The 22,566-nt window shown below is 49.3% G+C and overlaps 10 protein-coding genes and 3 non-coding genes across 13 annotated transcripts; 5 read left to right on the top strand and 8 right to left on the bottom strand.

The window, feature by feature from the left end:
- Nucleotides 1-196: 196 nt before the first annotated feature.
- Nucleotides 197-2,741, bottom strand: dppIV (prolyl dipeptidyl peptidase DppIV). The gene is made up of 2 exons (XM_032076604.1): nucleotides 2,700-2,741; nucleotides 197-2,611 (listed from the first exon to the last, which is right to left on the bottom strand). The coding sequence occupies exons 1-2, from the start codon at nucleotides 2,703-2,705 to the stop codon at nucleotides 302-304; spliced, it is 2,316 nt and encodes a 771-aa protein (XP_031931503.1). The 5' UTR covers nucleotides 2,706-2,741; the 3' UTR covers nucleotides 197-301.
- Nucleotides 2,742-3,050: 309 nt separating this feature from the next.
- Nucleotides 3,051-3,922, bottom strand: BDV27DRAFT_122304 (uncharacterized protein). The gene has a single exon (XM_032065590.1). The coding sequence runs from the start codon at nucleotides 3,735-3,737 to the stop codon at nucleotides 3,465-3,467; it is 273 nt and encodes a 90-aa protein (XP_031931502.1). The 5' UTR covers nucleotides 3,738-3,922; the 3' UTR covers nucleotides 3,051-3,464.
- Nucleotides 3,923-4,923: 1,001 nt separating this feature from the next.
- On the bottom strand, nucleotides 4,924-5,983 carry BDV27DRAFT_122302 (uncharacterized protein). The gene has a single exon (XM_032065589.1). It carries the CDS (start codon nucleotides 5,885-5,887, stop codon nucleotides 5,234-5,236), a length of 654 nt encoding a protein of 217 aa, XP_031931501.1. The 5' UTR covers nucleotides 5,888-5,983; the 3' UTR covers nucleotides 4,924-5,233.
- Nucleotides 5,984-6,994: 1,011 nt separating this feature from the next.
- BDV27DRAFT_122301 (uncharacterized protein) lies at nucleotides 6,995-7,960 on the bottom strand. Its single transcript, XM_032065588.1, has one exon. The coding sequence runs from the start codon at nucleotides 7,431-7,433 to the stop codon at nucleotides 7,014-7,016; it is 420 nt and encodes a 139-aa protein (XP_031931500.1). The 5' UTR covers nucleotides 7,434-7,960; the 3' UTR covers nucleotides 6,995-7,013.
- A 377-nt stretch (nucleotides 7,961-8,337) lies between these two features.
- On the top strand, nucleotides 8,338-9,285 carry BDV27DRAFT_42497 (DUF1772 domain-containing protein). The gene is made up of 2 exons (XM_032076603.1): nucleotides 8,338-8,636; nucleotides 8,700-9,285. The coding sequence occupies exons 1-2, from the start codon at nucleotides 8,567-8,569 to the stop codon at nucleotides 9,176-9,178; spliced, it is 549 nt and encodes a 182-aa protein (XP_031931499.1). The 5' UTR covers nucleotides 8,338-8,566; the 3' UTR covers nucleotides 9,179-9,285.
- Nucleotides 9,286-9,965: 680 nt separating this feature from the next.
- On the top strand, nucleotides 9,966-11,230 carry BDV27DRAFT_122297 (uncharacterized protein). The gene has a single exon (XM_032065587.1). The coding sequence runs from the start codon at nucleotides 10,004-10,006 to the stop codon at nucleotides 11,204-11,206; it is 1,203 nt and encodes a 400-aa protein (XP_031931498.1). The 5' UTR covers nucleotides 9,966-10,003; the 3' UTR covers nucleotides 11,207-11,230.
- A 792-nt stretch (nucleotides 11,231-12,022) lies between these two features.
- On the top strand, nucleotides 12,023-12,934 carry BDV27DRAFT_167957 (uncharacterized protein; the record flags this gene model as incomplete). The annotated part of the gene is made up of 1 exon (XM_032074641.1): nucleotides 12,023-12,934. Exon 1 carries the CDS (start codon nucleotides 12,371-12,373, stop codon nucleotides 12,932-12,934), a length of 564 nt encoding a protein of 187 aa, XP_031931497.1. The 5' UTR covers nucleotides 12,023-12,370.
- On the bottom strand, nucleotides 12,850-15,250 carry BDV27DRAFT_122296 (uncharacterized protein). Its single transcript, XM_032065586.1, has 2 exons — nucleotides 14,330-15,250; nucleotides 12,850-14,275 (listed from the first exon to the last, which is right to left on the bottom strand). Exons 1-2 carry the CDS (start codon nucleotides 14,946-14,948, stop codon nucleotides 13,041-13,043), a joined length of 1,854 nt encoding a protein of 617 aa, XP_031931496.1. The 5' UTR covers nucleotides 14,949-15,250; the 3' UTR covers nucleotides 12,850-13,040.
- A 436-nt stretch (nucleotides 15,251-15,686) lies between these two features.
- Nucleotides 15,687-15,759, bottom strand: BDV27DRAFT_t37. Its single transcript has one exon. It is a non-coding gene; the product is annotated as a tRNA-Thr (tRNA).
- A 13-nt stretch (nucleotides 15,760-15,772) lies between these two features.
- Nucleotides 15,773-15,845, bottom strand: BDV27DRAFT_t36. The gene has a single exon. It is a non-coding gene; the product is annotated as a tRNA-Thr (tRNA).
- A 442-nt stretch (nucleotides 15,846-16,287) lies between these two features.
- Nucleotides 16,288-18,319, top strand: BDV27DRAFT_167951 (Tannase/feruloyl esterase; the record flags this gene model as incomplete). The annotated part of the gene is made up of 1 exon (XM_032074640.1): nucleotides 16,288-18,319. Exon 1 carries the CDS (start codon nucleotides 16,763-16,765, stop codon nucleotides 18,317-18,319), a length of 1,557 nt encoding a protein of 518 aa, XP_031931495.1. The 5' UTR covers nucleotides 16,288-16,762.
- A 1,547-nt stretch (nucleotides 18,320-19,866) lies between these two features.
- BDV27DRAFT_t39 lies at nucleotides 19,867-19,937 on the top strand. The gene has a single exon. It is a non-coding gene; the product is annotated as a tRNA-Gly (tRNA).
- Nucleotides 19,938-20,041: 104 nt separating this feature from the next.
- Nucleotides 20,042-22,565, bottom strand: BDV27DRAFT_122294 (phosphate transporter). Its single transcript, XM_032065585.1, has 5 exons — nucleotides 22,154-22,565; nucleotides 21,984-22,091; nucleotides 21,579-21,910; nucleotides 20,628-21,523; nucleotides 20,042-20,567 (listed from the first exon to the last, which is right to left on the bottom strand). Exons 1-5 carry the CDS (start codon nucleotides 22,214-22,216, stop codon nucleotides 20,158-20,160), a joined length of 1,809 nt encoding a protein of 602 aa, XP_031931494.1. The 5' UTR covers nucleotides 22,217-22,565; the 3' UTR covers nucleotides 20,042-20,157.
- Between the last annotated feature and the right edge of the window lies 1 nt (nucleotide 22,566).

The following is a 22,566-nucleotide window of genomic DNA, read 5'->3' as shown; positions in this document are numbered from 1 at the left end:
GATAGAAGTTTGTGTTGGGTTTTTAAGTAAGGGATCTGGGTAAATACGAGCTTTAAGTAGATTTCTGGGAAGATCTCAGCCTCGTGGCTTAGTTTGTTGTTTTTGGCGCTAGTTAATTGGATCGGCGGGGGATGGTTCTTTTACGCCCAATGAGTGAATGGTGGTTGGGAAACTAATTTATAAATATCAGAGATAGGTCAATTGCTATGTATGCTATGTATGCTATGTGTCGCATGCCAGTCGCTCGAAAATGAATGAATGAATGAATTGATATGGAAGCAGAGTCCCCTGCGACATCTATCTACTCCTCCAAATCCCTCTTAGTCCATTGGTGCATCAACACTTGTGTTTGTCGGTTCTTTTCCTGGTAGAGCTTCCGGGCCAGTTGCTTGTACAGGAACACGCCTCCGCCGTTATAACTGATCCCGTGGTCCGAGTCCGTGAACCATTGGGATTGGAGCTTCTCGGGAGAAACGCCATCGCCCATCAGGAGATCCACCAGTGCAGCCGAGTTCTGGAAGTGGACGTTGTCGTCACCTGTTCCGTGTTGGATCAAGAATCCACCCTCGACGTTCTTGAACCCGTCAGTCTTGCGGACGGCACTGGTCTTGTAGCCCTCCTCGTTGGTCGAGAGGGTCTTCATATAGCGTTCCGTGTACATTGAGTCGTAGAAGCGCCAGTCAGAGACCGGGGCGGTGATGACTCCCAATGTGAAAGCATCGCTGTCCTTCTCCAGGACCTTGCTGGTCAAGTAGCCTCCGAAACTCCAGCCCCAAATGCCGATGTGGTCCGCGTCAATCCAGGGGATGTTGGCCGCCTGCTGCGCCGCGTAGATCTGGTCATCGGCTTCGAGGAGGCCGAGTTGGCGGGTGACGGCGCAGCGGAACTGGCGTCCTTTGAAGCCTGTGCCGCGGTTGTCGACGGTCCAGGTTACGTATTCGAGCTCGCTGTCGGAGGAAACGTAGGCCTTGAAGTTCAGGGCTTGCCATCTCTTGGTCACTTCTTGGGCGCCTGGGCCGCCGTATGGGGTGAAGAGAATGGGGTACTTCTTCTCCGGGGAGAACCCGGGGGGTAAGCGCTGCATGACGTTGAGGGTTTCTCCGGAGGGGAGGGGGAGTTCGAAGTAGGTGATATTGGGCAAGGCGTAGTCCTTGATTTGCTCGAGGACTTTTGCGTTGTCAGTGATTGTGCGGAGTGGCTTGGTACTGTTGGTCGTGTAGAGTTCCTGGTAGGGTACGTCTGGGCCTCCGTATGTGAGGATGTAGTAGCCCGAGTTCGCGGAGAAGGAAGCAGACCAGTATGCGGCAACGGTGTCGTCGACTAGCGGGGTGACCTCAAACGTGGAATAGGAGACGGAATAGAGATGGCGCTCGGTACTGTGGTGTTGAGTCGACAGGTAGTACACCAACTGGCGTTCCTGGTCAATGCTCAAAATAGACGTGACCTCCCATTCGCCTTTGGTTAATGGGATAGGCTTGCCGCCCGAAACGGGGAAGAGATACAGGTGCGCCCATCCCGAATGGTCGGAGATGTCAATGTAGTAGGTCTCCTTGTCGGACGGCTTGATAGGGCCGATATACTTCATCGAGAGCAGGTTATCGAGCCATCCATCGGTTCCATCTCGGTCGCTGATGACGGTAGCCTTGTTCGAGGCAGTCTCGACCGCGACGACCTTCTGCTGGTCCTGAACTCGGTTGAACGCCTTGGCAGCAACGGTGGTATGAGTATCAGTGAGCCAAGCAACCTCGCCAATGATCAAGTCAGTTGACTCAAACGCATCGATGGGCGCCTGCTTCACCTCCTTGCTAGCGATGTTGAGAAGACTCAACGTCACGGTCGGATTCGTCTGCGACACCTTGGGATACCTTATCTTCAGCTCCCACGGATACGCCGGAGCGATCGCTTGGTTATCCATATAATACTGAACAGTATAGGTCGGAACCCCAGTCTCATTGAAGCTCAAATATGCCAGATATTCACCATCTGGCGAGAACCACAAAGCGTAGCGATCGGCCAGGATCTCCTCTTCATAGATCCAGTCCGGCACGCCGTGGAACATGTCGGGGCCACCATCATCAGTAATCCGAGTAACAGTGCCGTTATCCCAGACATACAGGTCATTCTCACGAACGAACGCGATGGTATTGCCTGCCGGGCTCCATTGTGCATATTGAATATCACCTTCCTGATCGGGCATCAGGGGCACGGACTTGAGTGACTCCACATCCTGGACGTAATAATCGGCAAAGAACGAATGCCGATACTGCTTGGTGTGGTTGGACGCCCACAGCACCGATGACAAGTCCGGATGGATCCAGTAGTCGAACGCTTCCTTCCCTGTCGGAATCTTGTCCGCAGGGATGAGCGTGCGCGACTCGTTGGTGACGATGTTCTCGATGGTGAGGCTACCGTCTTCCGCCGCATACACGTAGGACCCATCCTCTGCGCCCGAGAGCCATTGCACCGACCGTGAGGTCGGCGTAATTGCTTGCTTGATCACGGTCTCATTGAAGGTGAGACGCTTGCTGCCTTCTCCTGTGGGCGCGTGTGGCTTCCGAGGCACATCCAGGGCCTGGGCCACGCCGACCAGGAGCAGCAGAAGCTTGGAGTACTGGATTATGAAGGGTTAATTATGATCGATTCAAATCATTTGAATTTATTTAACAAATGATAATTTATCATAGGAATTCCTAACGTACCTTCATGGTTGGAAAAAAATCCCGAGTTCAGCTTGAATCAAGGGATGGCTGGAGGCTCTCGTTCAATTAAATAGCCGCATAAATTGATTGGACTTGTTTGTTTCCCCGCAGAAATGGCGTCTTATCAGTCATCACGTCCACGTCCTGCATTAGCTCCATCATCACCACCACCAACACCAACTTTTCCTACGCTGCCAAGATCCTCATCTAAAAAAAACCGCTGATAGCCGTTGGACAACCTACAGGTTCATTGGTGGCAAAGTTTCTAGCGGTGTAACCCAAGACTCGTACATAATTTAAAGAGGATTCTAGGCTGCCCCAGATAAAACTTGTCCATTGCAACATTAAACCTGCAGATGATGCTATTGGGAGGGAGTTATTCCGTGTCTAACCATTCGAAGCTGGACTACTACTACTACTACTACTACTACTCCTATAGGTTGTGACAGGCGAAAAATATCCAAGGCAGGTGAATAAACAGTATAATTCGAAAACATTCGTATATACAGGATCATCGCTAGCTTCAATCGCAGGAACAAGGACACCGCGACAAAGTAACATACTCCTTTGTTGCTATTTACCAATGGCCTCCAAGGATGAGTGTTGGGTAACCTCATGTTTATGTGGTAAAGCCCTTGCCCTTGCCCTTGCCCTTGCCTTTTGTCCTCGTCCTAGCCATCACGCTTTCCATTGTGCCCATCGTGATCGTCGGAGTGCTCGTAACGAGCCCTACGACCACCTACAAAGCCCTGGACCATATGAAGATCACTGTCGTGACGACGAAGACCGAGAAAACCCCTGCCACCAGTGAGATTGCCAGTAGGATTGACGGGGGGAAAGTTCTTCAGTACGGACTTCAGCAGGGTCGTTGGGGAATGTTTCGTCTATCAAGTCTCTGCGACGCCCAAGGGCCACCACTCTAGGAACCATCAGCAGCAGCACCACCACCACCAGCAGCAGCACCACCATCACCACCAGTAGCACCGGCACCAGCAGCACCATCAGCACCATTAATGCTCTCCCAAAGCTTATCAGCATCAAAGCCGGCAGGGAGGCCCTCAAGAAGATTTGGACCTGGTTGTTCCTCGTAGTAGCGGTCGTCGCCGGGACGAGGCTTGTCTCCAACTGGGTCGACAAGGTAATCAACTAGTCCGCTTGCTGCTTTACCTGCGCCGTCAACTGCTTCGTCGACTGCTCCACCTAATCCGCACGCGAGCCCGCCAATTGATCCGTCGGTTGTTTCGCCAGAAGAAGGGGGTTCGGCGCGGGCGACATTTCCGCCAGCTGCGCCTACTAATCATCAGTCAAGGCTTCTTTCACTTTCGCTCGGGATACGTACCATTGTGAACCGGAGCAGCAGCGACGAGTCCGGCAACGCTCAGAAGAGAGATGATGGTAGCGGCCTTCATTTTGACAGTGGATAGAAAGGGATGGGGGAGGAAATTAGATGCTGGGAGTTTTGATAAGATTATGATTTCAAGGGATAAGACCGCCGGTCGGCGAGGCCTACTTTATACTCTTCTCTCTGCCCAAAGAATCCAGGTCTACTTATGCTGCATCACATCCAAGTGCCTATCAATCGATCTCCCTCAGTTACGTACCAAACATTCAGCTTGGCTTCAATGATGATCACCAAATAGACGGATAATCATGTCCAAAAACGAGGTAATTGTCCCCCATCTATCTATCTTGGAAAAGGTCTTCCTGTTCATCTTATTGGTAGAAGCCGGTATATTACGATTACTGTGTAGCAGCTATTGAAAATAGAACCGAAGTACTGTGGGGCTGCGTGAAGATCGCAATGCCGTAGAACATTTTAGTATTTACCCGAGGGACCTGACAACTATTGAACTTACTTACGGCGCATGGATCCACGTTTAGAGCGGGCAATTAATCTACCAGACCCTATCCTCTTGCGCTAGGAAATATACTCCGTACTCCGGAGTAGTTCCGATAACATGATCGGCCAATTCTTATGAACAGATACTAAATCTATTTTGAACAAGTGCAGCCGGGGGGGGGGGGCACTCCATGTGTTCTCTTACCCCCCTGAATTTAACGCAAGCGATGGGCTGATCGTCCAGCACTGCCGTGGGTGATTGCATTTCCCCATCGACAAATGACCACGTCGACGCTGAGTATAGATTCCCAGTTAGGCTGATTTTAGGGCTTGCCACCGGTACTTGCCGCTTGCGCACCAGGAGATTTGTGGGGATGGTGTTGCAGGCGAGGGTTTATTTAACCTTTAGATCGCGCAACTACCGACCACTTGGGCCCCGGCAGATTCACATATTGTCAATCTTTATATCTCAGGGTAGTAGATGGTTCATGGACGCGTTGATCATTGTATCTACCCTAGCATATGCCATATGCGGATATACACATGGAGAAGCAAAGACAAAAAAAGATACTTACAACATCAAACTCCATATATACAGCCCCACCCCCCTTCTAGAAAAATCATCAACAAAAACCCTCACCATACCTAAACGTCACCAGACTGAGGAAAAGTCAAACACATTAAACACCTCTAACTACCTCCGCAAGGGCTTTCTCAAAAAGTCCGCCCAGATGATTGCATCCTCCCCTTCCAACAAGGGCTCATGATATCTCGGCTCTGACTTCCAGTACACATATCCTTGTCTCTCATACCACTCGACCGCACAAACAGCAGGCCGGACTCGGTCCAGCATGTCCCAAAAATGACTCTGCTCGTAGAAATACCGCCTACTAATGGCGTTCAGCGTGAGATATTTGCACTCCGGACTACCATACGGTTCTTCGCTCGCCATCGCTTCGACGATCTCCATTGCTTTGCGACCGAGTCCACCCCGGTGTGCGGGGTCGATGAAGAAGGTCTGAATGGTGAGATTTGAGCGATCGGCTGTGGCGAGTTCAGGGTCGGGGGGATTGGCGTAGGAGTCTAGAGAGATGTGGCCGGCGCGGATGCTGCGAGGCCCATCGGCATCAGTAGATTGTGAGGGAACGGTGATCCAGAAGAAGGATTTGAGGTTCGCGTCTTGTTTGTCTCGCCAGGCGATGAGGTTGGCGTCTTCGTAGTCCCAGCCGCATTTTCGGCGCTGTTGCTTTAGTTCGGCGAATTCGGCAGGGTTGTGGAGGTTGATTGGGATGAGGGTGCATGGTTCCTCTGGGGTGGATGTGATGATGGTTGTAGTGGTTGTGGTCATGATGAGATTTATAGGATTTGTATGGCTGAGAATTGATATCCAGTGAATTGTACACCAGTGTCAGTATAAGTAGATGAAAAGAGAAGGGTATCTAGGAGTTATTGAGGGGTTTTAGCTATGTGTCAATTAATCATTTTGAGTCATCTTGAATAATACATCCTCCACTGTCCAATGGGAATGCTTCCTGGCGATAAGGTTTTATCTTATCGCCGCTCGCGTGGCTCTTTCGGAGTCTTATATCCGAGGTTATAACTACTCTGAAGTATGTACTATGTGAAAAATTCACATGTTTAATGGTTCTTACTCTGATCGCTAGTCCCGCAGTTGATCCGGTAGTAGTAAGTGTCTGGTCCTACAGTCACTAATGCAACTCCGGAGCTAAGCTGGTTTAGTACCATTGAGAATGACTGCATGTGGTATACGGCTATGGAGGATAAGTTTTGGCTCAGACAGACTTGCATGATCCTGATGATTTCGCTGCAAGAGCGAATGTAGAGTATTGTAATGCTAATCTGGAAGAGTCCGTAGATCAAGTAAAGAGACGAGCGCAAATCAAAATCTTGGTTTGAAGCCATGATTGCCAGAAAACTCTTGGAATTTAGGGTAAACTATGATAGAAACCGTAGGGTTAGACCTGAGGTAACTACATAATATCGACTATCTTATACCGTACCCCCTTGTGTTCCGGCATTTGGGAGCTCTGCTGGCTCCGACATGGGGGGGGGGGCGGGGGTTATTAATTTTAAGCCCGATCAGAAGATCGACTCTCCATTTCACAGGTAGTATATGAATGCACAGAGCATGGTTGTAGACAAAGAACCCCACTTACAAATGATGTTCAGGTGTTACTGCTGTGGCTAAGCACAGGGTTCAGTACAATAGAACCCGATCTAGGATTGGTGCGTCAACACCGCTACTAATTGTATGTGCACATCATGGCCTTGTATTATACCCCGAACAGCATCCATTATAAATTCCCCTCAATAGAAAGATACCAGGGAGTATATTAAGCTAGAGTACCCCATACAACTCTTCGCACAAGCCCCAGGAAGTATTGAAGCTTATCCTTAGAAGCACTAGAGACAATTATAGCACTAGAACTTCTGTATCTCTCAAAAATGGCAAATTACACGAAGCCCGCCGCCAGATCTACATAAGATACGGCCACAGAGCCCTTTTCTGTAGTGAAAATGTGCCCGGATGACCTCTCCTCAACCAGGGCTGGGGTTTGTACAAGGCACAGCTGTAGCAGCTGTGGGTGGGCTTCATAGACAGCTTGTGTTTTGCGAAGATCGCCATACGCATAACCCAAGGCGTGGCTAACCATCCAATGCACCAGCCGTAGATGGGTGGCAGCGATCGTAGGATCCAATGTATCCGGCGAAAGGAAAATTAGGCGAAGCCGACGCCAGTAGAAACTATCCTCTTGGCTCAATACTTGCAGGGCGGATACCTGGTGTTCGCTGCATCTTGTAGCAACTATAATCCGGCGATATTCTCGTTCTCGCCAAGAGCGGAAATGATGGCGTCCGCCCGTGACAAGCATTGCCTCCAGAGTTCAACGTCCGTGATGGATCCTTGAGAGACTTTCTCACCCGCGTAAGATTCTATGCCTTAGAAAAGCGACAAACGTTTTGCTCGGGACTGGACATAGACATGCAGAACCCAGTCGTGCTAGTTCTCTATAAGAAGATTCTGGAGTATACCTCGTCCGGTGCGATCGGTAGCGCCTAACAGGCATATTCAATCTGGCTTGATTTGAGCCGTATTAGTGCAACCTGACCATGCGAGGATGGAGATTGGAACAGAGAGACATTGGAGATTGCTAATAAATCAATCTTCGCTGTCATAGATCGGATAGCGATTCAGCCGGATGACTGTACAGTATACCCTGCCCCTGGTGCATACTAGACAACTCGGCTGCCGAACGGGGACGTGGGAACCCAATAGGTATCCGTTGGCCGTCCAATAGGAATCAGTAGCCTACGTGTCTATCTGATTCTGCACGGAGGATCAAGGCGTTAGCTGATTATAAATTGATGCTGCATTAGTAGTAGAAGTAGGAAATGAAGAATCAGTTTCGTGCCTCAATAGTATTTACTACTTGCCTTAACTTTTCCTGCTACGTATCCTTGCCTAGTTGACAGGCCTTCTACCCTGAATAGTAGAAGCTCTGACACCGGCTCTATAATACTTCACCGACTCGGATATCGCTGCTAAAACATGCCGACCCGACATGGCTGGCACAGTTCACTTAGCTACCCCAGGAAGTGGTTGACAAGCGGTTGTCACTAAGAGTTCGAAATTGCCCCCTTAAGTCTCATTCTAATTAACATCGTGAACGCGCAAAACCCGTTTAGCGTTCCAAAAGCCGACAAAAGCCGAGGTAGACCCACCAAGGATCTGGGCTTGCCGAATCAAGCCAAAATTGCGTAAGGTCTGCGGCGGATGTTCCCTGGAACGCTCGGAGATCAACAAACGTTCCTGATGAAGGTTAGCTGGTGCGTAGCAATGTCGTCATGGATCATTGAGAAGTTAAAACTGAGAACCTTGAATGGAATCATATGATTAGTCACTGTTAGTCACTGTCCAACATACTGGAAGCTATAAAGTCGTTCCCAGCCCCTTCCGGAACAACTCCATTTCAATTTGAAGTCTATTCACCCACAAACTAACATCATGGGCACATATCCAACTGCATTTTGCGCCGCCCAAGTGGTGGGCTTGACTGGCGCCGCCTGGCTTTCTGGTAAGGTCTCCCACGCACCCTCAAATCGAATTCAGTGAATAATCATTCTAATAACTGTCAAAGGCAAAATCCTCTCATTGAGCACAATTACCGTGCCCGCACTTATACAATCGACGCGAGAAGATAAATTACCGCTCGATGCCGCTGTCAAATTATGGCGCAACCTGTATAACAAAGGCAAAAGCCAAGCACCTCCCATCGCCGCTGCCACCTCCGCAGCGTTTCTTTATTGTGCCTGGGCCGTTCGCGCTGGCACGACGCTAGCCCCATTGACCCCGACTCACAGCTCCTCTTTGTATTGTGTTGCAGCGGCCTTGACGTTGGGTATCGTACCCTACACCCTTGGCATGATGCTGGGTACCAACAACAAGTTGATGGACCTAGCCAACTCGGGTCGGGTGGTAGACGAGAAGTCGAGCGTGGAAGTCGAGTCGTTGTTGTCCCGGTGGTTGAAGCTCAATGCCGGTCGGGGATTGTTACCGTTGGTGGGAGGCCTTGTTGCTCTTACTGCAGCTATTCCTTGGCCACTGGAGATGATTTAATTTCGGGCCTTTATTTTGTCTTTGTGCTTCTTGGGGAAATATGCGCTCGTGCTGCACGAAAGCGAAATCGATGTCGGTGGGAATCTTGGCGTTGGTTGCATCCTTTTTTGTTTCATTAGATCAATTGATGATCAATTCAAATCAACGATCAGTTCAATGCTTACCTATCTTTCACTCTTCTTTCCCAGGAAGTATTGAGATGATATTGCACATACTAGAGAGTTAACCTTGCGCAGAGAGCACATGATCTTTTAGTACAGCTGAATCTCTGCACCAAGCGCTTCAGGTACCGATTCGGACTGAAGCACCGTCGCTCTCGAAGAATGTCTATCTTTTACCAAAGCCGGAAGCTGATGTGCAACAAGTGAGTCATGTGGAATGGGTTACACGGAGCAAACAGTGCAAATCGCATAGGATTTAAACGCGGCTGACAACGCCCATCGACTAAGCCCTGCGATAATTGTGTCGATCTTCCTGTCAGTAAGGAAACTAAGGAAGTAATCTACATTGCTGCGCCTTAACTCCAATCTGACGACGCTACTGGCCTTTCAGCGACCTGCTAGAATACGGTGATCCGAAGACGGTTGTAAACAAGGGCAATTGGCTCGACCAGGAGTAAACACTCTACCTCAATGGTGACCCTCACCCCAGACATCAATCAATATTCAATGTTCACCAGTGGAGGGGGGTTACGTTTTGAAATTTAAATACTAACTTATACAGCGGCCTTTATTCCGCATCTGGACTCAACCGAAGACGTTGAGCACACCCAGAACATACCTCCCATCAATACTTCACTGCCCCAACGCGTATTCAAAAGGCAGAATGGCCTCAACAGGCACTCAGCTAAGCCTCAACCCTCGTCATCACGTAGTCAAAATTGAAGGCGCCCGCGAAGACAGCGAAAGCCATGGCGAAGATCTCATCGCCCAGCTGAAGGCCATTCCCTCCGATGTAACAGCGCTCCGGATCGAAGAGGAAACCCCCTCAAACAAGGAATGGGCCATTCTCGGCTCACATTTCACCAACATCCAGTCCTTGGAATTAGACAGCGGATATAACGAGGATCTCAATGACAAAGAATTGCCTCTGCATTGGCCCCTCAAGCGGTGCAAACTCCTCAATGCCTGCGGGGAAGTCACTCGAACTCCGCACATACGGCAAGGCCGCGTGAGCCATCTCATCCTGTTGCTTACCTCCGGTATCCGCTTCGAAGGACCCACGTCGAGCGAGTTGAGCAAAGCACATTCCCAGGCGATTGCCCGGGGTGAAGCGAAAGCCGATTACATCACTGTGGAAGAAGGCACTCCTGAGGAAAGACAGATCCAAATCACAAGGATCCCCGAGCTGGCCGGTAAATGGATGAATAACAAATACGAGGGCAAGAACGGGCACCAGTTAGAAGAAGAGAACCGCCCACCGCCGATGATCAATCTACACACGCTAGAAATTCTAGAAAATGATGCCATCGACACCTTCTGCCGAATGACCCTCGCATTACCTCATCTCATCGAGAACCTGACGTCGCTAAATCTCCGCTCAACGCATTGCCTGGACTTCCAACTCCTACACGAAAGCATGATCCAGCATCTTCTACCACAACTTTCCGGACTGGAGACGCTAAAGTTATCCATCGGCGAGGTCTTCACCGACGAGTCCCGTCTACTTACATTATACCAATGGCTTCCACCAAACATATCGACCCTCCGGTTCCGAGGCCCAGCATCCCTGACCAAATCCCCAGATTGGAACAACTGGGTCCAGGCCTTCGCTGAGAGCGATTTTCTCCCCAATCTCAAGCGACTTTCCTTCGTCCTAGACCTTCACTACGAATCAAGTGATGACTCTTTTGGTCGCAACAAAAAACTGAAAACAATCCCCGAGCACACCCTCCACGAAGCCCGCGCAGCATGCGAGCCCCTCTACGAAGCTGCCCGAAACCGCGGGATCGTCATCGAACGTCTCTACGACGAATGGTCAGACGAGTGCCAGATTCTGAGACAAGTCGACGATCGGTGGCTATGTTGACCCCATGGATACACCTAACAAAAACCCCTGTACAATAGAAAAATCAGTAACCAATGATACCCCCCGGCTCAATATAAACATGATATAGACTAGCAAAAAAAAAAAAAAAAAACAAGGCAACCCCATTCACGATCACGATATACCCACTTACATATTGAATTCCCGTTCTAGAAACCACCTCGTAGTCGTGTTCGAACTTCAAACACACCGTCGTATCCGCATAATCTGCCGAAAAGAGTATAACCTCCTCGGCCAGACGCAAAGTCAGCCCAGTGGATCCCCGCCAAGACAACAAAGGCTCGAAATAACTTAAGCTCGAAAAACCCTCCTTTCCCTGTTTAGGCGGGACTAGGCAGACAGAAATTCCCACTCACGCGAATCAAATGCTGCCTCGGGCGCGGTCTTACGGTGGATACGAATACGAACAGTCCGGTTTTTGCGTCTTGGTGGGAATTTTAACCCTACATGAAAGTAGAATATAAGAGGAAGTGAGATCCTGGAAGGGGGTCGTTTTTATATTACTTTTTCACCTTATCCTTATTCTTATTCTTATTCTACCTGGTGTAGGATCCTTCATTTTCATTTTTTTTTTTTACCAAAGATACATACATATACAAACAGAGACAATATTCATGATTGAGTGTTTTTCATAGAAAATGAGCGATACGGAGAGTACACAGACGTATGTATTGTCACCCAGAGACTCCACATTTCTCTCAGCCTTATCGATACCACTTACCCTTCCCTCTCTATGTATAACTAGTACAAACTACACCACTACTACTAGTAATACATACTACAATTCTCACTCAACAGATACACCCCCATACCAACAAGAATAAAAATAAAAAAAATAAAATAAAATAAAAATAAACCCCTACTAACTCTGACCAAAAAAAACATAGAACATCAACCACCACAACAACACGAACCTCAACTACACAAACAACAACCACCTCCGCCATACAAACAAAACACCAAACCTTCCCTCTCGCCCACCCGCCACCACCCAAACACACACTCCGGCTCACCGCCAATCTCACACTTCAAATCCAACAATTAACGCCGACCTCCCGCCGCCCGATCCCAATCCTCGAAGTCTACCAACCCACGCGCTTCGGCAAGACAGTGGGGGATGCGCCGCGCAAGTTGACCGCGAGGGATATGTACATTGTGCAGAGTGACGGGTATGCGCATCTACCGGGGGAGGAGGAGGAGGAGGAGGAGGAGCAGCAGAAGAACCAGGGTGGTGTTGCTGTCGGGGTGATTTATATGCCGGCCAAGGATGAGAATAATAGGAAGATGGCGTTTCCGGGGGGTGGGGTGTGGTTTCCGATGGGCGAGGGGTGGGAGGTTAGTGTGACTGTGAGGGGGGGTTATCGGTTTATGTACAAGGGGAGGGCGGATGGGGTGAGTCGGGTGGTGGAGTGGGAGAAGAGGGTGGCGAAAGGGAGGTCGTCGTCGTCGGCGTCGGAGGCGAGTGAGATGAAGCCGGATTCGAGATTTACGTTGAATATTGCCGAGTCTGGACTGAGACGACCGTGCTTGGCGACGTTGACGAGGCAGGGGTTGAAGGTTGGGGGGTGGGATCGGGCACAGAGGGAGTATTTGGCTTCGTCGTTACGGTGTGAGAATGAAGTGGAGGAAGATGCAGCGCTGTATACGTCTGTCTTGACGATGGGAGTCTATGTGGCGGCGCAAGAGGGTTGGTTGAATCAATATCTTTAACGAGGCTTGTTATGGTCATTGTTTCTTTCATTGTTTCATTCTGATTTATTTCTACCCGGCTTAAAGAATGTATAGCAAGCTTGATACCCCCACCACCAGTTTACAATTAGTGATTGAGACCCAGTTCCACACCCTTGATCTGCAATGCCAATAGACGTGAGTAGTATCGACACAACGCCAGATTGCCGCCCATGAACCAGAAGCCGGGGTGTCCGCTGCGCTGCCAGATCGTGCGTATCTCGCCTTCTTCGTTGTATCCCCAGACACTCTGGATGCGATCCGCTACCTCGTCGCCGAAGATGATGCGCGCCTGTGTTCTCATGTTCTGGTAGCCCGTTGCGAAAATGATCTCGTCAGCCTCCAGCTGGGAGCCGTCGGCGAAGCGCAATCCCTCCGGAATGATCTCGGCGATCTCCTGTCCCTGTTTCACCTTGATCTTGCCGTCGACAATGAGCTGACTGGCTCCCACGTCGATGTAGTAACCGCCACCGCGCTGGAGGTATTTTATCAGTAGACCTGCATCATCCGGTCCGCGGTCCACTTTGAAGCCCGCCTTCTCTAATCCGTCCAGAATCGCCTTGTCATTCTGGTTTTCGACCGCGGTGACTTTCTTCTGCTGCGCCTTGAACAGTTCCGACGGAATGCTCCACAGGAACAAGTCGGCATCTTCAACCTGGGGGCCACTCTCTTCGTACAGGCCCTTCAGCCCAATATTGGTGATGGATCCGGAAGAGACGACACATGTCGAACTACGCTGAACCATGGTCACGTCGTATCCCTTCTCAAAATAGTCATGGGCAATGTCATGACCCGAGTTACAGGATCCGACCACAACCGCCTTCTTGCCTTTGCTATTGGGGTCCGCACCGGGGAACTCGGAACTGTGACAGATGCGCGTCCCCTGGAAAGTCTCAACGCCCTTAAAATCAGGCAGGTTTTTCTTGCCCGAGTGACCAGTTGCCTGGATGACATGACGCGGATTGAAAGTACGAGTCTCGACTGTACCGTCTTCCTTCTGTCGTTGGAGCTGAATGGTCCATACATTGTTTGCATCGCTCCAGGATGTAGACTGGAGCTTGGTTTTAGTCCACACGTTCAGCTCAAGAAGCTTGGCGTAGCATTCAAAGAAATCTGCGAGTTTGTCCTTGGGCGTGAAGATGGGCCAGTTTGCGGGGAACTGAAGGTAGGGCATGTGGTCGAACCAAACAGGGTCATGCAGAACCAGCTGGTGATACCGCCTACGCCAGTTATCTCCGATGCGATCTTCTTCGTCAATGATCAGAGTATCAATATCGAGCATTTTCAGACGGGCAGCGATTGTCAGTCCAGCTTGGCCAGCACCTGGTAAAGTTTAGCTTATCCAGTGAAAGAAGGGGGTAGGAAAAGTATACATACCAACGATTAATACCGTCGGGCTCTTCCCGTCATAGTTGAAATCGGCGGTGCGCCTATCCTGCCAATTCCGCCTATCATGATGCTCACCATGCGATACGCCCACCGGCCGGTTATGGTTAATCTTCTCCTCACTCCCATTAACCTGCAACAGTGACGTGAAGAATGTGAAAATCTTCCACTCGCCATCCTTCTCGGCCAGTCGGACAACACCTCTTCCATTTCCTGTGTCGGTAGTGACCTTTATGAAAAATTGAATACCGGTTACATCGCCAAAGGCATCGATAGGGAAAACAGCCGGTGCATGAAAGGCGGATGAGCGGTCGATCTCTACTTGTAGCAAACGGGGGTTTTCCTGGATGAACTTGGTGATGTTCTCCTGGCCCTTGATGGTGCGGAAGTCCCATGTCAGGACGAGATGGTCTCGCCAGTAGCCATCTTCAAGGAACAGTTTCGAGATTTCCTGAGGTTGCTTCAGTCCCAAGGCCGTGTTCAGCAGTCGTATCACCTCCGACGCAATCTTGTCGGCGTCAATGCCAGTTGATGAACATGTTGCAGGAAACGTCCCGAGGGGAACGTTGAAGGAGCCGGGCTCGATTCTGTCTCTTGAAGCGAGGGCCATTACGTTGTTCTCTGGTCTGATAGAGATGAAGAAGAACAAAGTAGGGAGAGATGATGGGTGCGGGGAATAAGAGGAACGCGAGGGCGGGGTAAATTAAGAAAGCATGGACTCTCTCTTCTTTATACTCTCTCATCACCCCACTTTGCGTACAGCTGTCCTTGGAGCTTCAGCTGCACGCGGTAGTTCCACAGCGCTTTACTAATGGTAAATCCTATTATAATGCGGTGGGTTCCCTTCAATCACTCGTTCCTTTCGAAATTGCCGTCAAGCCACAGTGTCTCAGTTCCATTGCGAAGGACTTTCATTCCAATCACAATCTTGCTCAATCACCGGCTAGTATTCTTTTCTTCTACTAGTAACAGAAATTAGATAGACTCCCTGGGGCTAGATTCCAATAGCTACCCACGTACCCCTCAGTGACATCTGCACCATTGAGTTGTTGTTGAGCCACTAGCGCTGGTCCCTTACTGAAAGAGGCATAGATAGGCTGTGACACACTATTATGGGACCCATTGCAGGGATTTCTTGCAGAAGATGTGTTCAGGAGGACATCGGAGAATGGTTCTTACTGGCACATAGTGGTTCCCATGTGACCCGCTGCATGAATGCAATCGGAAGCACGCCGGCATCGGCCCAAGTCCGTGAGACGGATGATATCCCGATATCACCCCTAACAACATCCAACTCGATTAACAGCAAAAAAGAGTACAAAGAATAAAAAATGATGCTCATGAGATATGCTCCCACGCGGATTTGAACCGCGGACCTCATGATTACTAGTCATGCGCTCTACCAACTGAGCCATAGGAGCTTCGGATGAGATCTGCTTCCACGCGGATTCGAACCGCGGACCTCATGATTACTAGTCATGCGCTCTACCAACTGAGCCATAGAAGCTGATTGGATGTGCTGCTTCGCACTTTTATGCAATATAAAATTTTGGCCAAGTGAGCTTGAAGGATAAAGGTCGGGCTTGGATGGATCTGTACCGGACAGAGAACATCCTAAGCACCTTCTCCATCTGTTCAGGGACCTACCGAGGTGGTTGTCCCAATTGCTATATTTGAGGGTTCCCGGTATATCTGTGGCTTTTATAGCTGACCTGCTTATGATTCTGCATAAGCATTTATAGAGTTATGAAAGGTTGACTCGGCCTCCTCTTCGGCAACTCAACCGGGACCGTTCATATGTAGATGACCCCGAGCTAATCTTTTTTCAAGACAAGTCCCACTTACTTGTATCGAATCACATATCCCATCTACTTACTAGTATACATAAACCGGATAAGTATCCTAAGCACCCCGCAACCTGCCCCAGTTTCCTCCACAAGCTCACTACCGAACCCCATACCCGAAACCTTAAAACTAAGACTAGTATCAAGCATCATACCGCAATTCCCTCATATCAGTCCTCGATATTGAATATTCTCTATACAAGGAAGAGGGGTTTATCAACTGAAACCCACTCGACGGATTAGAATTGGCCAAATCAGCCAAGCCCGAGGATTCTCCGGTCCCCTCGACGAGACGACGATCACCGGCAGCGTGGTCTACGTATGGTGAATCGTCTATCTGGTGGGAACCATATTCCGCGCTATACTGCATCCTGGGGATGTTTCCTCATTGTCATTTGCTGTGGTGACGATACCACGCCTCCAGAGGGGCTGACGAGTCTAGATTGGGTTGGCTATGAAGGATTGTGCTAAGACCCTAGGCTGTTTTCCCGGAATATTATGCCCCCTATAAGTACCATCGAGGGGAGGGTGAAAAAAAAAAAAAAAAAAGGTTTCCAGAGTTCTCTGGTCAGTCCTCGCAATGTTTCACGGTAGAATACGGTCTGTGGCCTTCACGGCCGCCGTGACGGGCCTTTTCACAGCAACTGTCGCTCAGGCTGGGAATTGCTCGCCATCTGTAATTCCCTATCCATCTATACCTGAAGGACAGGTACTGGATCTCTCTGCCATTCCGGTATCGAATTATGCATACGATGAGTCTACACTAGACTTCTGCAATGTGACGGTCACATACACCCACCCAGGGAAGAATGATACCATCCATGTCACAGTCTGGCTCCCCTTCTCCAACTGGAACAACCGACTCCAAGGCTCCGGCGGAGGCGGATTCGCCATGAGATCGGAGGATGCCGTCCTCGCCGCAGCTGTGGCCCAGAACTATACGGTCCTAGCCACGGACGGCGGCCACGAGGTGAACTCGCAGAGTTCAGCATCATGGTCCCTGGACGCTTCCGGAAATGTGAACATGGATTTACTGGAGGATTTCGCCTACGTCGCTCTCGGCGACGCCGCGACGATCGGTAAACAGATCGCCACCAGTTTCTACGGTCTTGCTCCACGGCACTCGTACTGGAATGGGTGCTCGACAGGCGGCAGACAGGGTCTGATGCTCGCACAACGATATCCAACCGCGTACGACGGTATCATGGCCGCCGCACCGGCAATCAATTGGGCGAGTTTCCTGGTCGCAGAGTTCTGGCCCCAGTTTGTCATGAATCAACTTGGTGCGTTTCCTCCAACTTGTGTCTCGGATGCCATTACTGCTGCGGCGATCAAGGCGTGCGATAATATCGACGGGGTTGTGGACGGAGTGATTTCTGCACCTGACTTGTGTGACTTTGATCCTTTTACTACGGTTGGCACGAGGGTAAACTGTAGCGGAGTCAGTGTGAGCATCTCCGAGAAGGATGCTGAAGTGGCCAACAGTACATGGGAGGGACTCAGGTCTTCTGAGGGCAAGTTCCTATGGTACGGACTTGAGAAGGGCACGCCCCTGTCAATGGGCGCGTCGAGTCTCGCCGGGACCGTATGCTCGACACCCTTCAACTGCACCGGGTCTCCGTTTGCTATCTCTTCAGACTGGATCCGTCGGTTTATCCTGCAAAATCCATCCTTCGACCTCACCACGCTAGACCACGAAGCCCTCGATAAAATATTCACTCTTTCCAAGGAAAGATACAACGACGTAATCAGCGCCGATAATCCAAACCTCTCCGCCTTCAAACAGGCAGGCGGGAAGATGATCACCTGGCATGGACTATCGGACACATTGATCTTCCCCAAGGGTACAGAACAGTACTACAAACGCGTGGAAGAGAAGGACCCATCCGTGCGCGACTTTTACCGCTTCTTCAAAGCCCCAGGCGTACATCATTGTTCTGGTGGTGTGGGACCGGTCCCTGTTGATCCGTTGAGCCAAGTGGTAGATTGGGTGGAGAATGGTGTTGTGCCTGAGACTGTGGATGCTTTGGCTGCTGATGGACGGACGAGGAACTTGTGTCTTTATCCACTTTTTTCGGTGTACAAGGGTGGTGATGTGAAGGATGCGGCGAGTTATCGGTGTGAAGAAGGTTATTAGTGATTGTATTTAGGTAGCCTTGGTACTGAAAGCATTGAATGGAATTTATATAAGGATTATATTTCTGAAGTAGTTCTTGTCGCTTATACGCGAGAGGCATGTTATGGCGAACAAAATCGTGCTATTTTGCATTTAGCCATGGCTGCCACGCACTTTTAGTCTTATGCTCTTGTGTACTCTTAGAATATACTGTTTTATTATATATCCAATATTAAAATTATTACCGAATTTTTAAACTTATAGCTTAACTATAGATCTTGTTAATTAACATAGTTCTGGTGGTGATAGAGTTATCCAGAGCCTAGGCCCTAAGCTTAGGGGTTACAGTGCCTAAAATTAGTGACACTAGTACCTAAACTTAGGGGCCACGGTACCCAACGATAGAAGTTTTTAAATGCGATAAATGTATTCAAAATTGGACTAGCTGATAATTAAATTCTTTATTTATTACTACTATGATATTGGTAGGCATGTCTACTAAGTTCCACCGGAATAGATTTGTGCACAGGTGCGGTCAGAGCCTAGAGGTGATATGTTGGTCACACAGATCGCCTGATCTCCATCCCCTAATGCCAACGCATAGTTGCTGGTGTTGTTCCTGGTTCAAGGGCTGCTCTTGCTGGGCTGAAGGACAGAGATCACATTGTGACTATGTCGCGCGTAGGTCTATGTTATTCATCTCTACCTGCGTACTATAAGCTGCTGATTGAGCGGACTGGTGAGAGAATTCAGATCTCCTACTGGCCGCGCTCATTTACCAAGGCTAGAGTCTGGCAATTGGTGCAGTGATTGGGTGAAAAGGTTCAAGTAAGAAGGTCGCCCCGTTGCACTGTAGTGACCATGGGAAGAGCCTTTAGAAGCAAGAGAATACTTCTTGCTTAAGGTGGAAAGAAAATCTAAGCCGTGACAATACGTTGTGTATGGTGAACCCGAGAGGATCGATATTTCCCTTACTCCCTTACTTTTCTGAAGACTATCTATAATTGTCAAGATGAATGTTCTAAAGTACCATTTACCCGTGACCTGATCTATAATTCAGCCCTACCGAAATAAACACAATATATCTTGATATGCACGCGGTGTTAGCAGCAACAAGGCCCCACCAGCATTCCTGTTTTCCCTTCCTCACGCTTAAAATTCTGAGTAGATAGCACTAATATGATTATGCATTAAATGGCTGTGGCATTATATAGTTGAAGCACTTTCGTAAAAGTAGGTTTATTACTAAATTACCACATATACACACTGTCGGATAGTATATGCTACGGACTGGAAAAGTTCGACGAGCGGGCTCTCCTCCGGAGGATATCTATATCGCCAGCAATTCAAATCCAGAAGTCGGGGTGTTTAGTTTCCAGTTCTAACTTGAAGGTTTGCTTGATGAGCACGGGAAAAATAGATACCTGGGTATTTGTTCGATTGGATATGAATATACTGGTCAAATTACTCTTGGAGTCTTAAAGTATATAACCGGCAAGTGCTATCTTTTTGGCCAAAGGTAATTATTGGGTTATAAACATAGATAAAAATGTATTCTTCAATAACTAGCATCATTGGTCTAGTGGTAGAATTCATCGTTGCCATCGATGAGGCCCGTGTTCGATTCACGGATGATGCACTCATTTTTTTCTTCTTTCTTATTTTTGCTTGGACTTTTGTCAGGTCTATTGTCCCATTGTACTCTGGCCATGTATCTTTCTGTTCTATGCCCCTGGATATCAATGAAGCATCCTATTTGGTCGTTGTATATCTAAATATGTATGTACAAGAAAAGTTAAGTGAGTGTCTAACCCAGCTGAGCACCATATGCACAATGCAAATATTCACAGTACTATATACTATAGACCAAAGCCTCCCGGCGAAAAGGTTGGTGATACAACCCTTTCTCTTTCTCTCAGTTTCACAGCATACCGACTCTTCCATCCCATCCTTCCCAGCGCCAAGGTCTCCAGGGTCTCCGTCTTCCCACCCCAAAGCTTCCCTTTGCCGTCTTGTCGCTGCACAGGCGGGATCCAGAAATGTGTGATCACCGCACCGAGGATCATGCACACACTGAAGACGATTAGAACCCAGCCGTGGCGGATGATGGGCTCGTTACCGAGACCCGAACCGAAGTTAAAGTGTGCGGAGAAGATTTGGACTAGAATTGAGCCGAGTTTGCCAGCGCCGGCACTGATTCCATGGCAGGTGGCACGGTACCGGGTGGGGAAGATCTCGGCGGGGATTATGTAGGTAGTTGCATTGGGGCCTGGTGTATTCTATGTTAGTGTTTGCTTTTCATTCCTTGGCTTTCAAGGAGAATCCATACCAAAGTTGAAGAAAGCCTGGCCGATGATGTATAAGGCCACGGCTACAGCACCTTCTTTGTGGACGGTCAGGAACATAGTACCCAGGGCGATGAAGAGGGCGGCCAGCGCCAGGAACCCATATTTTTGGAGTGCGACACGGTCAAGACGGTGGATAACGAGAATCAAGAGTAAGCCCCCAAGGAAACTACCACTGTTGAGGATGACAAGGGCATGCGTTGAGCTATCGAGAAACATCTTGAAAACATCGGCATTCGGACTATCATCCGTCTGCCAGACAGGTGCTGGACCATGGAGCTTGAGGGAACCCCATGTCTTGGCAAGAAACTGTGGGTTCGAGAGGCCGATGCCGTAGAAGCCAAAGTCGAGCAAAAGCCAGGACAGGGAGGTGGCAGCGAGGGTGCGCCAATTGCCCTCGGTCCAGAAATATTGTGTGATGTCTTTTCTCGTCAAATGCCAGTGAGAGTTGAGAGTGGCGGGCTGGAGAAATTCTGTCTGCGAGTGTGATCGATCAGAGAAGCATTGACTCGTCATGGAGATCGCTGGAAGGGGCAGGTTATGCCAACTTTCTGTTTCTAAGGAGGGAGAGTTGTTCGGCTCGTTAAAGAGGGTAGTTGCATCGAATTCTGCCTGCACGGGGTCGTCTTCGATCTCCAGCAGGAACCGGGGACTTTCTGGGATAATGAACCGGAAGACCGTTGCGATTACACCAGGGACCACTCCGATCCCAATGACCCACCTCCACATGATATCCACAGTGCGGGTCAGGTCCTCGTCTCCTCGACTTCTGCTGGCGGCGACTACAATCAATGACACGATATTTCCGGTGATCTGGCCAAGCGGCTGCATGAAAAAGACCGACGCCATCATTCGCGCTCGATGCTTTGTGGGCGCAAACCTATTGGTAAGTCCGTCAGTTCCTGATCGTGTGAATCAAACCAAGCTGCACTTACTCAGATGTGATGACCGCACTCAATGGGTAATCAGCCCCAACGCCGATGCCAACCACAATTCTCCACCATATCAGCCACGCATACACACTCATACTATGGTGTACGCCATTTGAGGCCATGACCACACCGAGGGTCGAAGTGATCAGGAGCATCAACTCCAGACCGTACATCTTCTTGCGCCCATACTTGTCTGCCAGATACCCAAATAATACCTGCCCCAGCATGGTACCGGCCAAGGTGGCAATGTTGATATTCGTGAGTTTCATGGAAGACGGATCATCCCTCCAGTAGACGTAGGATAGCATCGGGAAGGCCATGTTACTTGCAAATAGCTGCGGAGAGAAAAATCATGTGTTAGTCATGACTGATCCGTCATCGAGTCCAACAGCTTCATCTTCAACTGACTGTATATCCATCGAGGAAGAAGCCCACTCCGGCTACAAACACCACAATCCATTGGTAACCCTGTCGATCGATGGTTTCGTAAACTTGTCGCATGCGGACATGACGGTCCTGGATTCATGACGGTCAGTCTTCAGACGGTAAAGAATTCCTGGATCCGATGAAGACTTCACCTGTTCATGCTCAAAATCCCGAGCTCGATCGGTTTTATATAACCTCGAGCGGAATTTCGTCATTTTGAATCTTATCGCACTGGGGCGTTTCTTATCTCAGGGGGACGGCTCATTTAACAGGACGGGTATCCATAGTATAAGTTATGACAGATGCACCATTGATCGTCAAATATGTTACCTCAGATATCTATAAAGAATGCGGCTCGAACATGGGGCCTGAAGAGAAGGGGTAGGACAGATTGACGTGGAAGAAGAACATTGCAGATGAGGGTGGCATGGTTAAGTGACCCGACGAACAAGGCTGGACAAAGTTCAAAGAAAGAAAGAAGCAAATAACAAGAGAGTGGGGGTTGGGAACAGAATAAAGTTGCGATCCACCGCTGTTAAGTTCCACCATTGGCGTGAATTGAAGC

This window comes from Aspergillus caelatus (assembly GCF_009193585.1).
Source record: "Aspergillus caelatus strain CBS 763.97 unplaced genomic scaffold BDV27scaffold_22, whole genome shotgun sequence".
In the NCBI taxonomy this organism is placed as follows: domain Eukaryota; kingdom Fungi; phylum Ascomycota; class Eurotiomycetes; order Eurotiales; family Aspergillaceae; genus Aspergillus; species Aspergillus caelatus.
The sequence above is the reverse complement of the archived record's forward strand: the minus strand, read 5'-3'. Positions and strand labels throughout refer to the sequence as shown.

Bases quoted from the DNA above. Each gene is read 5' to 3' on its own strand.
- BDV27DRAFT_122304 (XM_032065590.1), bottom strand. From the start codon at position 3,737: ATGCTGATAAGCTTTGGGAGAGCATTAATGGTGCTGATGGTGCTGCTG.
- BDV27DRAFT_122302 (XM_032065589.1), bottom strand. From the start codon at position 5,887: ATGACCACAACCACTACAACCATCATCACATCCACCCCAGAGGAACCA.
- BDV27DRAFT_122301 (XM_032065588.1), bottom strand. From the start codon at position 7,433: ATGCTTGTCACGGGCGGACGCCATCATTTCCGCTCTTGGCGAGAACGA.
- BDV27DRAFT_42497 (XM_032076603.1), top strand. From the start codon at position 8,567: ATGGGCACATATCCAACTGCATTTTGCGCCGCCCAAGTGGTGGGCTTG. The intron at 8,637-8,699 runs GTAAGGTCTCCC...TAACTGTCAAAG, and splicing joins TGGCGCCGCCTGGCTTTCTG to GCAAAATCCTCTCATTGAGC.
- BDV27DRAFT_122297 (XM_032065587.1), top strand. From the start codon at position 10,004: ATGGCCTCAACAGGCACTCAGCTAAGCCTCAACCCTCGTCATCACGTA.
- BDV27DRAFT_122296 (XM_032065586.1), bottom strand. From the start codon at position 14,948: ATGGCCCTCGCTTCAAGAGACAGAATCGAGCCCGGCTCCTTCAACGTT. The intron at 14,276-14,329 runs GTATGTATACTT...AAACTTTACCAG, and splicing joins CCCGACGGTATTAATCGTTG to GTGCTGGCCAAGCTGGACTG.
- BDV27DRAFT_122294 (XM_032065585.1), bottom strand. From the start codon at position 22,216: ATGACGAAATTCCGCTCGAGGTTATATAAAACCGATCGAGCTCGGGAT. The intron at 21,911-21,983 runs GTCAGTTGAAGA...TTCTCTCCGCAG, and splicing joins TCTTCCTCGATGGATATACA to CTATTTGCAAGTAACATGGC. The intron at 21,524-21,578 runs GTAAGTGCAGCT...ACTTACCAATAG, and splicing joins AGTGCGGTCATCACATCTGA to GTTTGCGCCCACAAAGCATC.